Source organism: Nyctibius grandis, chromosome 9 (genome assembly GCF_013368605.1).
Source record: "Nyctibius grandis isolate bNycGra1 chromosome 9, bNycGra1.pri, whole genome shotgun sequence".
NCBI lineage: Eukaryota > Metazoa > Chordata > Aves > Nyctibiiformes > Nyctibiidae > Nyctibius > Nyctibius grandis.
This window is the reverse complement of record NC_090666.1, coordinates 12,557,173-12,574,315: the sequence shown is the minus strand read 5'-3', so window position 1 is coordinate 12,574,315 and position 17,143 is coordinate 12,557,173. Positions and strand designations below refer to the sequence as shown.

Genomic DNA, 17,143 nt, shown 5'->3' with positions numbered 1-17,143 from the left:
CATGATGATAACAAAACGGATTATGAAGAGCAGAGGTAGATGATACCAGACATACAATGTATAGTTATTAGATACATGAATTCACATGCACTGTATATTTTAAGAAGTGGCTGCTGACTGAGGTTCAAACTTTACTAAATGAAGCTCAGGGGCAGCTGAATTTAGCACCAGATTCTTTGAGATACTTTGCATTAGCAGAAGGCTAGAATGAAAAGTGTTTTGCTTGGTAGAAATATAACAATAAGCAATGTTCACTGTAATGAAAGATCATGTATTATGACTCAAATCTTTAAAGTATTCTCTAATGCAAGACTGGGAACAAAATGATTAAAACAAAGTGCAGAATGAAACCGTATGCCAAAATTGGGGTCTACATTTTGCGTAAAAATTATCTTAATAATTGAAGTTTTAGCTTAAGATTCACAATATGCTGTTGTCATCATTTCTACAAGACCAACAGCAGCTATCAGCAAATCTTTGATTTTCAGCTAAACTCAACAATATTTTCACTGTGTTCTAATACCATGAGGCCTCTTGTACATAAATTTTACGCAAAGGGACCAATTTATGGCAAATTGACTTCCCATTTGATTCAGAATAGCTCATGATAATTATCATGCAAATATTATAAAATATCAGATTGCAGACTTAATTATTCAGTCATTAAATTTTATTTACTTTTTTGGTCTACACTCTGGGATTTCCTTCATATGAACCTTGTTAAAAGATTATATTTTTTTAATTTAAATTTACACGTGGAACCTTATTTAGGAATCGTGTCTATTCCATCTCTAACAAGTCATTAGAAAGGTCTGCAGAACTACAGAACATTCAACAGCTTAAAAGACTGTGATGTCCTTGATGCATCAGTATCTTAATGAATAAAGGGAACAGTGAACACAATCTACTCTCCTTCAGCCTTACTGAAAATTTGCTGTGGTTCACAGTCACCATGCTTATTAACTCTCAGTTTTGCCACACTTCTATTTTTATCTTCAGCCAAATGAAACAGAAGACATAGAAACAGTACAGGAAACCTGCATGCAGGTCACAGGCTTGATTGCTCACTTCTTTGCCAAAAGAACAAATTATAATAGCTCCTTATCTAAGCAAATCCATGCTTTATTGAAGATCACTAGTAAAATGTTCTCAGGGAAACAGCTACATTTTTCAGAACAGCTTTAGGTTCATTTGTGCTGATAACAGCATTCAGCATTCTAACTACAACTGTGTGCTCTCTGACAAACCAATATGGTATTTGTAATTATTTGAGTCAACTTTAATATTAATATAGCTAAATTATGGAAATGCAATGCACTGTTCATGAATGCATTAAGAAGAGATATTATGATGTACCTTATTTAGATGATCTTCAAGTGAGGCAGTCCATTGTTGTTTCTTCAAAGTAAATTCTTTATAATCTGTACACCGCCTGATTAATTGATCTACTTTTTTTTTAACAGATTCCATCATTTTCTGAATTCCTGTCACCCAAGAGCTAAAACGGAATAGTAGAACTGTTGTTATTTCTCATTTTTGCTCAACAATCAGGATAATAATGATTAAAAAAAAGCAACACATTTCCTGTTGATTTGTATGACAAGTAACTTACGAATTCTAAACTGTGACCCTTAAAAGAAAAATAACCAAGAGAAATATTAAAATGAATCCAAACAAAATTGATGAGTAGAACACAGGAATGACGTTTCCAAACAAATCATTTATCACCAGTGCCTAAGTTAGATTCACATGCCAGATATCCTGACTCACTGAGAAATATCTCATTTAACAAATGATTCTGACTTTAGCTATACTGTCTAAAGACTGAAACACAAATGGAACAGCCTAAGAATAGTGAAAATATATGGCATATCACTTCTACTTTAAAAAGAATATTTTATTTGGACTTTCAAATATTTCAGTGTTTTTACAGTAGCTGAAAAAAAGATTGTCATATACATTCTAAGTCAACATTTCTTTAAAGAAGCTTTTTTAACAGGAGAAAAGACAACATCAATATACAAAACAATGGCTTGTCTTATAACTTGAAACATTTAATATCAGGGAAGCAATTTACAATCTGAATACTTGAGGCAGTCCTCTTCAAATTGTAAAGAAGTTAGCACTTACACCTAGGATCTGAAGTTCTGATATTAAAAAAAAAAAGAAACCCACATATCAATTGATTTACCACTGAAATATATTAATCATAAGAATTTTTGTAAGATAAAACATGTTCAAAATAAGTTTTTAATTACTTTAGTTTCATCAGAAAATTATGTGAATACAGGTACTTAGTCAAAGTTTCCTCTTGTCCTCTGAAATTAAAGGAAATATTTATCCTTTTCAGATCAGGCTCAGAGAATTAAATTCTGCAACCTCAAAGAAAAACCTTATTCTACACTACTAACATGAATTATGGTATTAACAGACCATCCTGTTTGAATCTGATTCAAGAACCGGTCAGAAAGGAAAACCAAATTTTAAGTCCATTTTAGGGAGCAGTTTCAAATTCTCTCAAAATTTAGCAACCTGTTAGTTTGTGCTTTGTCTTAAACTCTAAAAATGTCAGTCCTCTATTTCAGTATGATTCAGATGATTCCTTGTCTTTATTACTAAATATATTGTCTGAAAAACTACAGAATCTGGCTGCTTTTTTAAAACTAGCAAAGTCATGTAAGTAGCAGAGCATGCAATACCTTCTCTATCACAAATGATGAAGGAATTCTAAAATTACTGTGCTTCAACTACTCCTTCAGGGAGCTGGCAGCTATTTTCAAATTCCACACAAATTTCTACTTGCTGCCAGCTAGCTCAAGAATCCTTGCAGATTGCAAACACTTAACAGTTATGTACCTCATTGTCAGATTAAACTTTCTTGTCTGTCTTACGGCAAAGCAGCTTTTTGAAGAGATACCTAAACTTTTTCAGATCCATACCCTTCACCACTTCGGAAGCTTTGGAAGAAAAAGGTTACTTCATTCACATATTAAAACTACTAAGAGGAGAAACTTTCGTATTATCCATACTTGGCTTAACACCTGTATTTTTGTCTTGCATCAAATCACATTACAATTGTTATAATGATGACTTTCAAAAAGGTCTGAAAGGATTACTGTCACGGTTTAAAGCTGGGCCAGCTATTAACCAGGTGGCAGATGCTCTCTGTTAACCCTCTCCCCCCCCCCCCCGCCAAGGAAAAGGGAAAAGGGAGAGAGACTTATGGGTTGGAAAGTTAAAACAGTTTTAATAAACTATAATAATGAAAAAGAATATAATAACAATAATAATAGAAATAACCAAATATATACAAATATGTACAAAACCAAGATCAAGAGCTTGGAAATCCTCCTCAGGCAGAGTTGCTCCCCCCAGTACAGGCAGAGGGGAAAAGGCAGTACCTCCCCCCAGCACAGACAGAAGGGAAAATGCAGTAGCTCCACCCAGCACGGGCAGAGGGCAAAATGCAATAGCTCCCACTGCCATCACACCTGCAGGCTTTTAACTGGAGAATTGGCAAAGCTGGTACCAATCAGTGGGAGACAGGAGGGCCCCTCCCTCCTGGGCCCCACCTCCAGGAGGCAGTGGGTTAGTGATAAATAGGAAAGTTAGAATCACGTGTGTGGGATGGAATACCTCGTTGGTCAATCTTGGGTCACCTGCCCTGTCTGCTCCCCCCTGCAGCTGCGACCCCCCTTCGGCTCTTCACTCGTAAGCAGTGAGGAATTTAGCAGTGACCTTGGTTTCTCTAAGACTAATTGGCCTGGTTTGGGCCAAACCAGGACAATTACATTGGGCAGCAGGGAGTGTCCATAGTCACTGATATTTTAATTTTCATTTACAGAATCACAGAATCAACCAGGTTGGAAGAGACCTCAGGGATCAACGAGTCCAACCGCTGCCCCTACACCACCCTGTCAACTAGACCATGGCACTACAAGCCATTGTTTCTGAGCACTGCCCTAACATACCAATTCCACTGCTTGACACCACTCTTAAAAGTAGCATGTAGTATTCCTAAAGAATTTTGTTAAAGAAATTGGTTTCTGTAAAAACTTAGTTACCTACCTTGGCTCTAAATACAGTCTGATTCTAATTAGTCAAGTTATAAAGCAACAGGTAGATATGGAGAAATAGAGCAGATATGAAAAAATAGAGGGAATACCTGTGAGAATCTGCTTTATTAACTAGAGTTTGTCCCTTTTGCAAGGCACTCTCTGTGCAACCTTTAATTGCTTCCTGTAATTCCTCATACTTCATTGTCAAGATAGGCAAATGTAAGCCTTCTGAATTAAGGGTTTTGAGGTAATTCTCAATACCTTCAAGACCATCAAGTACCTGCAAAAAAATAAAAAAGCATCTGTTGTCAATATTGCTACTTAAACTGTGCATGTATATTCTTTTTCATAAAGAGATGATCAATGGACATCTAATATTTGACATTTCTTCAGAAATGAAAAGCAGTATTTTAATTTAGGGCCCGATATTGACTTTTCAGGTCACAAAAGTACACATGTACAATTCAACAAAAGTTAATATAAGTATTGGCATGCAAAATAATGATTACTCTTTGAATTTAAAACTATACAATTTTTTCAGCAATAGTCAGGCCAATTTGACATACTGAAGCAGAACCAAAATAATGAGAATAATACAGCTCATTAGAACTCAAAGTTTTATTGAAGTGCATTCAAAGAGTTTTACCAAAATTATTATTCTTTTTAATGTTTTAAATATATCAAATGTATATACAACAATTAAATTATAATTAAATATATTTTTATTAAAAAGATAGGCTTTGATTTTGCACATATGCAGCTTTGGTTTTGTAATGCCTATTCCCTGTCTGTCTTTAGTGTAAGCAGAAGTTTCTCATTCAAATATCAGAAGGAAATGACAAAAGTTCTCTAAAAAGACCCCCGTCTTTTTAGACTAAGTAAGGACAACACTGCAATACTCCATTATTAAAGTTAGTAAATACTAATATTAGTAAAATAGAAACGTGCCCAAACCTACTGTGCATAATTAGCATCATAGCAGTAGCACCATATTCTCTTACACAGATTTTTTTTTTGTTGCTCTAAACACTAGAAAAACATGAAATCTAAATAAAGCAAAGCAGTAGACAATGTCTAATAGCATTGATTTCTCATTGAATGTATACATTTATGTAACAAATTAAAAATATAAAGACTGCAACATGGACTACTCTGTATACATATTTTTAAAAGAAAATCAGCTCTTTGTAGAACACCAAACTTGTGTTCTGACTTTGCAAATCTCTATACATACTCTAAGCTTTAGTTCAGTGAATTATTTTGCAGACTTACAGTCGGAAAATACATTGCTCTTGAAGCCTCAGTTCATCACTGAGAAGAATTCTGAGAGACAACGAAACTATATACATGTAAAATACTATCCTTAATTACGTCAACTTTAAAATTACTACATCAGAAGAGCAAGAGAACTTTGTGGCAGACTAAGTTTGAATTTAAAGACTTTTGCAAGGTTTTACATTCATAGAAAGTTGAAAAATGAAAATTCAATGAGATTCTCAGGGGACAAAATTATCCAGCTTGCTACGGCATATTACATATGAACAAAGAACTCAGCAGCTGAGAATGCACCCTATATTGCTGACTCAAAATAACAAGGAGAGATGCCTGAACCCTCTCAAACGACTGAAATTATGCAAAGGAAATGAAGGAAAATAAAGAAAGAGGATGAGCAAAAGCAATTAAACCTCTATACACAATGGATTGAAATAACACATCTGTACTATTTTATTGTCTCTGCCAGGCTATTTTTCCTTGCAGAATAAAGGATTCAGCATTTAAAAAAACAAAAACAAAAAAACCCCCGATATCCTGACTGTACAAAGAAAATTTTCTAAGAACAAGAACACCCCATCAGAGGAGGAGTGTAATTGAAGGTACCCAGGAAGGACTTTTCCTAAAACATTAAATCCTTTTAGTCATCACTAAGTACAAAAAAAGGCCATAAATTTCAGATAAGACAGGAATTACAATTCTCTTTGGAAACCCACAGAGTCATGGACCTATGCAAATCTCAAAGATTTTTTTCTGTAAATAGAGGCCATTCACATGAACTCAGGAACTAAGTGAAGTTTATTTATTTTGTGTAATAGGTTCTGTATAATGAATTTCAGTCTTCAGGATCATACTTAAGAATATTAAAGAGTTATAGGAAAGTTATAAAGTGTTCAAGAATGATTATGGATTTATGAGCATTTCAGGAGGAGTTAACCACTCAGCCAGACTTATTATAAGCATTACTAATTAGCATATTTAACTAGGTAAGCAGCAAATACGAGAATCTGTTTTGCGTCTTGCTAAAAAGCAATAGGGAAATTTAAAATTAATAAATCAAAAAGGTTTCCGTTACTGCCATTGTTACATTTATCAAAGAGCAACATGAGCAGAATGGCAACTGGTCAAGAGACTATTTAGAAGAGAATCAGGATGGAAAAAAAAATATATCAGGTGTTCTCTGTGGCTTCTCTTCCTAAACGTATCTGAGTGCCTTGTGTGTTCATCAATCTGCACCTTTAAGGATGACAGACAACTTTATTGGGTTGTATTGCCTGCATTCTCAATGCTGCTGCTACTTTGATCAATTAAGGCTGCTACCACAAAGATTTATGTTTTCTCATGTTCAATTTCAGTTGCAAGTAGGAAGCCTGGTTACAGCAAGATATTACCTGGATTGACTTTTTCCCTAGCAGCCGCTGCAGCCACTGGTAGTTCTATACCCCTCCTATTCTGCTCAGAATTGCAACATCAGGCCCTAAATTCAGACTTCCACGAGCTCAGTCCAATCAACATTAAACAATCCACACAAAGCCAGCCTTCTATCTCAGACTCTTTTCAAGAATTAGCATATGTGTATATCTCTGGTCTTTTTTTTATAGCATAAGCATATTATGGCATAGTCAACAGAATATGAGGAGGAAAGCATCATGTCTACATGCAGCTGTGGTACCAGAGCATAAACGATACGATTCTAGAAATTATACCACTTGATGTATCAGCTGATAACACAAAAATACTTTGAAACTTATATATTCACAAGTTAAAGATGCAGGAGAGCTATAGTTAGTGATCTAAATGCTTAACACTAATGACAGGTGTTTTTTTTTTCTTGTTTCAGCATGGAAGATTAGTAAGGAAAAACAATAGTTATCTGTCTTAGTTTAGCCCGCACCCAGGGCTAAACAGTAACAGTTTTTCTCTCACCCATTATCGCTTTCCCAACTGAGGAAGGAAATTGGGAAAAAGAGGGAGACTCGTGGGTTAAAATAAAACCGATTTAATAAAATAAAGAAACCAATATAAATGCTAACATAAAACACACAAAAGTATACTTAGCTACGGGTTACAGCAGGTTGTCCAGGAATAGTAATTGTCAGCAATGGGGGTGGGGGGGGTGGGGAAGGCAGTCAGAAGAGAGTAGAGCAAAAACAGCCCCCCTCTCTCCCCAGCAAGCCCTCCCTTTTATAGTGAACTTGATTGTTAATGATATAGAATACACCTGTGGGCCAGCCTGGGTCAGCTGCCCTGGATTTAACTGCTAATGGCCCTGATCAACATGGCTGGCCACAAACTGAAACCAAATCCCAACAAAACCAGGACATTATGCTAGCAAAAATGACAAAAACCTTACAAGCTGTAATTAAAATGAACACCAACATGCCAAAGATAACATGGGCATAACTCCTATGAGCAGAAATAATATCCCTCTTTCCTGAGCCATTCTGGGCACTTGCTGCTACTAAAAAACCACTTTGTAATAAATTCAAATGTCATTCAAAAAGGACCTTAATATTTCTCTCTAAATTTCCTTGTTAATGGTTACCTTGACCATTCTTCATGATCGGGATCTGTTTTAAGTAATTTTAAAAAAGCAACAAAAATCATGCAATGCACTTTTCCCAGTCCATTCAGTTTTGTGGTTGTGTACATATAGAACACGAATGGTGAATTTTGCTGTGGTTCTTTTTTTTTTTCCACTTCAATTCTTTTATTTTGCTTTAGTTTTATTTTAGTTCAGTCTGTCTTCCTCATCCACTTATCACAGTTTTGAGATCTTTTCAAGGAAATGAATTATATAATCCCTCTGTATATCCTCTGCTTCTCTACTGTCATCTGGCTCCATGTAGTTGTCTTGCTTTTGAAGTCCTGTGCCTGTTCAATTGTTTCTCTGTAGTTCCTTATGCTTTACTAATTACTAAGATCAAAAGACAGTAGAGAATTTTTCAGCAAGGCTTCTACTCAGCAATATGGACCTCTATTTATATATTTATTTTTTTTTACCAATACTGAATGTTATCACCACAAAATCATTGACAAACTACATATACAAACCTGAAAATTCCATTAACAAGGAAAAAGAGAGTCTAGAAGGTTAAGCAAAATAAGTTTCACTGGATCTTGTAGAGGTCTGTATTCCAATCCCCACAGCTCCATGCTGAGAATGCTCCACCTCTAAGTCCCTCCTGTATGTTCACTTTAAAGCTAGTTACTATCTATACTAACTCAAATGATTTTTAAATTACACATAGGAGGAAAAAAATCCCAGCATCTAAAGTAGTTAGAAGAACGTATATATATCCTGGATTTCAAAAATCAAAAGGTGAATTTTAAAGTAATTTATGCACTGAAGTACAAGATACTCCACAGCTAACTAAAAACGTGAATCTGCAAGCATACTGTACTCAGTAAAAGCCTTATTTATTTACTTAAAGTATCCAAGTGAATGTTTTCAAGCTTCTGCCATACCAAAGCAAAATCACATATCATTTCCCAAGTGTTCTTAGAGGATAGCTACGCAGAGATGCCCCTGCAGAATGTCAAACTGAAGATAACTACATAGACATAGAAATTGACTGATATTTAAAGGAAAGCTTAGCAAGGGCTGTACATGATTACAAAAGAGGCAAGGAGCTTGCAAACATGCAGAAAAATATTGCTTAATGCAGCTAAATATACAACAAAATGCAGCCAAATGTACATCAGAACTTAATAGCACAAATGCAACGCAAGTGCTATATTTCTGTGCTTTTATTTTCCTGAATTCATTAAAAATTAAAATGACAAAGAGACACACAAGATCTAAAAGAAGTTCTCTTCCAGTTAGTTCAAAACAACGAATAGTCTAATTTTGCTCATTTGCCTTTTACACGTAAAGAGAGTCCAGACGTTCAGGTGTACGCTGAGAACAACTGAAAACATCTCTTTTCTGAACTACAGTAACTATAGTGTTTTGTTCACTCTTACACATAACAGATGTAATGGTATTCTGTGGAGACACACCGGAGCCAGTGCTTTCTTCAGCAGGTAGTTCCACAAAGCATAGCCCTGTATTCTGAAAAGATGCTACCTTTGCTCTCAAAGCACTAGACCTATATTTGCGTAGCTCCTTGTCCAAACTAGAAGGGGGTTGACTATCAGCAACAGTTTTAACACTATTTCCGTCAGCCCATCTCAGACTCCTCATTATAAATGAAATCAAGATCAGACTTACTGGAGCAAAAGATATCTCTCACTTCAAGGGTCTGTAAGTAATTTCAATACCAAGTGATGTTGTTGTTAAAAAAATACCTACAGGTACAGGTTAAAGCCAAATGTGACTACAGTCCCATCTGGTGCTCAAAAAAAACTTAGTGCAGGCAAAGTCAAGGTTGTTTTTTCAGCACATTTAATAGAGCTCTGAAGATTGCTGTTGGAGCTATCCTTGGAAATGATCTGTTTTTAAAGCTTCTATAAATGATCTGCAAATAATATGCTTTAAAAAAATACAAAAAGGCTATTTGGTCTTTGGAAACCTTAAAATATAAACTTTTCTAACTAGCCTTCTAACTAAAAAGTTTTGGAAAAAAAGTTTGCATTACTAATACTACTTGATGTATGTGCCCTTGAAGAACAGGCTTATGTAAAACGGAAACTGAGAGATTTCATATTTTAAGTTTGGTCATTAACGTTGAGGTCCTTCTTTTCAGTGGAAAATTTTCAGATGTAGTACCTGATTTTCAAAATTATCAAAGACTTAAAACTCAATGGGACACCTTCAGACAGCAGAGTCTAAGCACTCAGTATTTCCAAAAAGCACACAAACCCTTGTTTAACTTAAGTGTAACAGGCACCTGGTCAGCATCACTGGCTAATGTTTCAAAAGCTTTGTGCCCCAAATCAAGGCAACAAAATTGAGAACCCATTTTTTTAAAGACAGCTCTCTGATCTGATAGCACACACCTGGAAAAGGCATGAATAAGTTCTCTACTGACATCAAGGACTGATGACATAGAGGGTTCTTTGCTTAATCCTTCTGCTCTAACTCAAATAAATTTCCTTTAACAAACTGTTGTGTATTACTACTAGAACATAATAACAGAATTTGCTTTTGTTATATGGTAAACCAAACAAATTACTAAATTACTTCTTGCTTTAACTAAAGAATATCATCCAGTTTGCAGTTATGAAAAATCTAATACAACTGTGGTAAGTTGCTCCAATAGCTCATTTCTTCAATGTTGAAAAAATATGCTCTATTACTAGCTGGAATTTGGCAAAGTTTGACATCTGTCTGGGGATTTTGTTATCTGCTGGATACAAAAAGCTCATATTAGAGTCAATTAAAAAAAAAAAAGACATTATTACCAGAATTCTTGAAAGTGTATTAAAGTATTCAAGTATGATAAACAGCTTATATTGTAGAGGAAAAAAGTGTTGTAAGTAGGTTGTAACAAAAATTAATGACCAAATTTATGAAAATAATTTCATACAAGTAGTTATTACTGGACTTGATGTTTGAAAAAGTAAAAATTTAGCTTTAAAATAGTCCTTTTTTTGGTAATCAATGATTTACCCATTTTCATCACATAATATTAGGAAGAGACAGAAAATTAAACAGACATACTAGTCAAGGCTGCTTGTACCTAAACACAACCCACACAAAACAAGCAATGTATAGAATTCTGTAGACAGGTAGGCCCCTCTTAGCCTTCTCCTGTGACACCTGCAAGAATTTAATTCTGGAATCTGAATCACTGCTTCTCTACATGAGCATATCAGCGATGGAAATTATTGCCTACATATTATCATGCTGACCTCAGTATAAGTGTGAGCCTTAATTCATCATTTATACTGTGACTAAGGGAGTTTTGTGCTTTTTTAACTGGTCACTTTGGTGTTACATCATGTCTAGACCTTGTAGTATATGATGTGCCTGGTATGAGGAATTGTATATTGTCCTTGATTTTTCTCATGTCTGATTATTAATTAGCCCCTGTGGAGACCACTGAAAGTATAGACATCATTTCTGGTATCCATACTAGCCTGTAACAGTTTGGGTATTCTAAAGCAGCTCCTGTATCTTCAAACAGCATTATGCCATCATGACAGAGCCCATGATTTTAAAGTCCAATTTTTGGCAGATAATATTTCCCAAATGCCTTATTTTGGAAACCGCGTGTTCTTCTAAATATAATTTTTTTAAAAAATGTTTTTAAAATGCATTTGCCGTTTTAGATAGAAGTTTGAGGCAAAAGGTTGTATTAAATGGTAATCAGATTTGTAGTTTTCCATTCCAAATTGTTTTGCAAACTCTGTCTGCATAATCCCATGTATATCAGCCTTCGAGAGCACACTAACAGTTGTATTATCAGGTTATTATTACAGACTTGGCTTCTTACCAACCTTGCCAGCGGTATGAAAAAAGTCATTGGCCTCTCGTAGCAGGGCTTTCCTTTCTTCCATATGGAAGCGCACTTCTTCTCTCAACAGACACATTTTCTGATTTGAAAGCTTTAGATGTTCTTTTTCTGTATAGTCCTCTGAAAACAAGATCTTAAGTGCTTCAGCTTCCAGTTGTTCCACAGTGGAATTCCATTCCTAACAGGAAAAATACTAATCAACTACACATAGAAAAGTAATATACCTGCAGAATAATAACATAAATACTGGAAAACGTGTATCGCATTTATAGGCCTGAAAGTTATCACCATTTAAAACGGTATTTCTACTAGGAGGGATTTCTCAGCATATTATGATTTTAGTGACACAGTTTTCAGTGGTGGCATTCTACATTCTTTGACACAGTTTCACAGGCAGAAGTAGCAGTTACTAGTGTGTCTGCTAGGAAAAATGGTCTGGGTAACACAAAGACAAGAAACTTCTACTGGGTAAGACCACAATCCCATGACTAATAGCCCCTTAAGTCTGACTATTTAACCAAGAGCAAATTAAAATACTGCCTAGATAATAGCTGCTTGCAGTGAGACAATTTCTGCTGAGAGCTGTCTGGTAATCAATTAAATCAAATGACTTGCCCTTACAGTGAGGTATGCTATCATCCTTGACACTCTCCATTGTACATTTCCCCTGATTCCCTACACAAAAACACAAGTCCATTCAAATCATGTCTCTGCCTTATCTGACCATGAACCTTCCTAGTGGCAGTGACAGATTGAAGAGATGCTTTGAAAAGGAAGATCATACTTCAGAATTTCAAGCCACAGAGTCAGAAACATTACTGACACTCAATTGAGCTAGGTACTTTAAAACTAAGGTGCTGTAAAATATATTCAGTTGAATCAGTACAAGTTTGCATATAGATATTTTGTCTGTATTGCACCACTTGGAAGCGTATTATTTGGCTAATCAGAACTGATTATCTATTTGACTCCTATTTTTCTTTTTTCAGCTATTCATACTGAACTGACTTGTGCTTCTAGTGTACTGACCCAAATTACACATCAAATTTAGGGATTAAACCTTCATGAACAAAACTTTTTTTCCTACATTTTTTTACCTGTGATAAATGCTATTACAGTATTCAGTCCCACTATCATCTTTAGGTTATAAACAGGTACTGAAAGACTTATCAGGCTAGATAGCCAAAATGGAAAGGAGTTTTACTTTAAGAGAATGAAGAGAAAAACCCCATTTCATCTCTTCCTGTCTTGACAACTACTGCTTTGGTGTTTAGTTGTTTCTTTGTTTTTGCCGAGTTTTTGTAGAGAAAAATATAAAACAGTAAAACTGTTACACAGTGTACTATATCCCTGCTGTGTTGTCAACACTTAAAATTGGTGTCTTATTATGCTGTTCAAAACAAAATGATCATCTGATACTATACTGCATTTTCCCATGCTTTAGGTAGCATATTTCCTCCACTTTTTCTGGTAACGAATTAAATAAGAAAAGAACCTTTTTGAAATTCTTTTAGCATTTCCTCCCACAGATTTGTATCAAATGTCTGGTAAAGCAGACACAAAAATATTTAAAAATGAGACAGAAATTTTTTCATGAAAATACTCCAAAGTGTGCATATGGCACAACAAGATTACAGTGTATGTTCTTTTATTTTCAGCATGCTTAAAGAATGTTAGCCTCACATTTGTTGTTTCTTTTTAGTGAAATTATTGCTAGTGAAATATGCTGTTTTGAAGGTTTTCCCAGTAGAATTACTCTGGTTATTCACAGATCTTTCACAAACAGCAGCAATTTTAATTCCCTTACAGCATTCCACCATGCTTTATCCTTCTTTGAAGTACAGTAAGCAGGACCTATTTTGTCTGCGTAGTTCAGTGCATTCCTTTTCTGACATTGTCCATTGTTGTGACAACAACTGGTATGGCAAAAACACTTGGTCAAAAAGATCAGCAACTTATTTTACATAGACTTCTCCATCAGATGCAGTTCTCTCTCCCTCCCTATCGGTATGGACTAGATCTGGACCAACAACTAACAAGCGAGAGACACCCTACAATTCCCAACGTACCCATTGCCCAACACAGGCAAGCTTAAATAGTACATGACAATTCCAACAGAAAGGACTAATTTCCTTGCTGCATTCTAGACTAATTTGAACAATTCAGGAAAAAGATCTAGTGTTACTCACAGATCAGTGAAAATCATACCTCAAAATGGAAAACACATGCATTCAGAGCATGCCTGTATATTCTTGCCTTGAACTTTCGATTCATTTCTGCAGCTTCACAGCATAGGAACTAAAGCTGAAACAGTGGGTATTGGCATGGGTAACAAAAGTAATTTTAAAATATGAACAAACCCATGGGAATAAGGAATGTGATGTCCGGTGTGTTGTCAATATATAGCAATGCAATAATCTCAAAAACATGAATTATATAACAATACCCTTAATCTCTCTCAAAAAACAACTACTAAGGTATGTTAAGTGATGAACCTTTCTGGATGAATTAGTCTGTGGCACTAACTGCTGCAGGTTATAATAGAGACAAATATTTTAGCAAAGTTGAGGAAAAAAAGGATGAACACTTTATATGATATATGAGACTCTAAACAAGATTTTAAGAAGCAAATTTTCATTAAATTAAAACCAATTTAAAAGGATATTAAAGCTTATTTAGGTATTAAGTAAGCTTTTTGAGGAGGAAAAATTTAAAAAAGACTTCATGATAATAAACATAAAAAGGACTGCTAACACCACTGAATTAGTAAAATGTCTCAAGATTACAGACTTATTTGATCAATATCCTATTTCTGTCCAATGCAACATATTCCTTCATCTTGAAAATCTGATGAATAGGCAAAGCAAAACTATTATAATCCTGCTGAGTCTGTAATATTTCCACCATGGTGAATGCTTTTCACCTTTCTGCCACGGAAGACCTAAGCAGCTGTAAAAATCTATGGGTCTGCATTAATGTCTTTTTTTAGCTTTTTTTGTGTTAAATCTAGTTTTGCTTTTAACTTTTATTATAATATTTCCAATTTTAAAAAAAGCCAGCAGAAAATAATCCAGTAGTGTTAAAATGTTTCAACCAGATTCTAAGTGGTTCGGCAGGAAAACTAGTTCCACATATTTCAACAAGTTTAGCTTTGTTTCATTTTGAAAAAGAAAGATGTGTCAGAATCCCAGAATTCCATTGAGAACTGAGTTCTGGTTATGCTTCAATATATCTGCACTGTATGCCTACAAAGATGCAAACCTGTCTCACTCATGCTAACCCTTCTTTCCTTCTATAAAGAAACATTTATGAAAAGCCTTCTCAGAGATTATTCAAGTTCAGATCTTCCACAAACATACACCTGAACGCCAAATGCTGCCCATTCTAATTCCTTGTATGCTTGTAAAAAATACTGCTGTTTTGGAACATCCTGCAATGACATTGCACTACTTCCCAAGAAAACAGTCAGGAAAAAAAAAAAAAACAAACATATAAATATTCCTTGAGGACTTGAGCAGGACACTTTCAGCTTCCTAGTGAAGTAAAAAGAGGTTAATCTGGAGCATAATAAAACAAATTTTTTTTTTGTTTTGTCTATTACTGATAAACAGCTATAGCAAAATCTTTCCTCATTTTTTTTTGTTTTATTTTTCTTTCAAATTAAAATAAAGACCACTTCTGAGATCTGGATGCAATAATCTTCAGCCTGTACTTTTAATTAAGTGAAACCCTGCACTGTATTATTCAATGCACAATTCCCCTTTCATAAAGTCCTGTCTTTGCCTCTCTGCCCTAACTAATATTAAGCAAGAATGAGGATTTTGAGGATAATCACAGTCTGATGTACTGTATTTGTTCCTTTTTACTTGAAGAATTTATCTTGGGAAAAAATAGTAAGGAGGTTTCTCCATACACACAGCTTAATTGGCCTATTTATGAATAAGGTGTGGACCCCTGACATCCAATTGTATCAGCACTACAATGTCATAATTTTCCAACATTTGCAGCTGGAATGACTGGTACCAAATGCATTCCATGGTCAGATTCTAATCAAAATTTAACTTACATTTAAACATATAGATGTTAATGAGAATTAGAAAACAACACTGCAGTTGGGAGCTTTTAACTGGGACTAATTATAATTAACTAAAAAAGGCAAAGAAAGTGCGGTTGAATATGTGCATGCTCATTTTGTTATTATACGCTATTTGTATAATAATTAAAAATAATATTCTATGCAAGAAAGGAAATGGTCTCTAGTTAGCTTAGCAGCAGATACAGAAAACCAAAAAAGTTCTGAATTTTTTCAGTGTATCACTGTGTAAATTATAATTAGAGCAGGCAAGGCTAATTATAAGAAAATTACTCAACTTGTTGTGACATTATTTCCTACAAGAGGATTTCACTGTAACAACATTCATAGATCTGTTTGGTACAAAGTACCCAATAGCAGCTTTCAGGTGATCTTAAAGCATAGGTTAAATTCTGCCTTACTTATACTAAGGCAAGCTGCTTCTCTAACCTTTCACACAAGCTCAAAAACCCAATTTATTATAATAATTCATAGTTTACAATATTCCACGAACTTTACAACCTTGCACAGTCTCTGAGGGTATTAAATGTAGTTAGACTATCCTCTCAAAATTGCTTCAATTTTCTATAAAATAGCTAGCAAGAATTTCATCTTTAGCTTTCTATTTATAAGGAAATGTCTCTATACATAAAAAGCCTATACTTTCCATCAACAGGACATAAAAACTCAGTGGAAAAGTCAGTTTTTTATGTCCTTCAAATTTCCACATATTAAATCCATAAAAATCTGTCAGTCAGCACTAAAATATCTGTTACTCATTTTCCCTGAAAGGAACACAAATCCTACTATTACCTTAACTTCTCAATTTGTCAAGAAATGCTTGTGAATTCCTGTGACTATTAAAGACACATGGCATTGTATGTGCCTATACTCCACGTGTCTCCTTAGCTCATGTCACTATTCTTTTCCTCACAGTAGTAAGTCTTTTAAACACTTGCTTTCACTATTCAATTTGGCAAGGAAAATGAGCCCTTTCTAGGTTCCTTGATTAATCAGGTATTTTTCAAGAGTGTTAAAACTGATGAAGTAAAATTATTTTGGCTTTAAGTAAAAGTTTTCAACTTTTTCTGCCTTCAAAAATATCCAGCTCAAGCCTGAAAAAAAAAAGTAGAAATACGTACAACTTTATCTAGTTAGTAAACAACTACTGTAGGATAAATGAGCTTTTTCGGTCCATACCATAAACATTCTTACTTAAAAATTCTAACTTTGGATTAAAAACTGAGAAGTTGTGTAAAACTGTCTTCACTGGAATATTCTAGTTAAGCTGAGAAAACCTTGAAACACGTCTATTTGAGTTCATATCGCGATCCATATAG

The 17,143-nt window shown here is 34.7% G+C and overlaps 1 protein-coding gene across 1 annotated transcript in view; it reads right to left on the bottom strand.

Moving 5' to 3' along the window:
* Positions 1-17,143, bottom strand: part of CCDC141 (coiled-coil domain containing 141) — a 99,236-nt gene that overhangs the window by 40,053 nt on the left and 42,040 nt on the right. Inside the window, 3 exon segments of the mRNA XM_068407350.1 lie at positions 1,357-1,498; positions 4,166-4,338; positions 11,715-11,909. Of these exon segments, the coding sequence (XP_068263451.1) occupies positions 1,357-1,498; positions 4,166-4,338; positions 11,715-11,909 (510 nt within the window).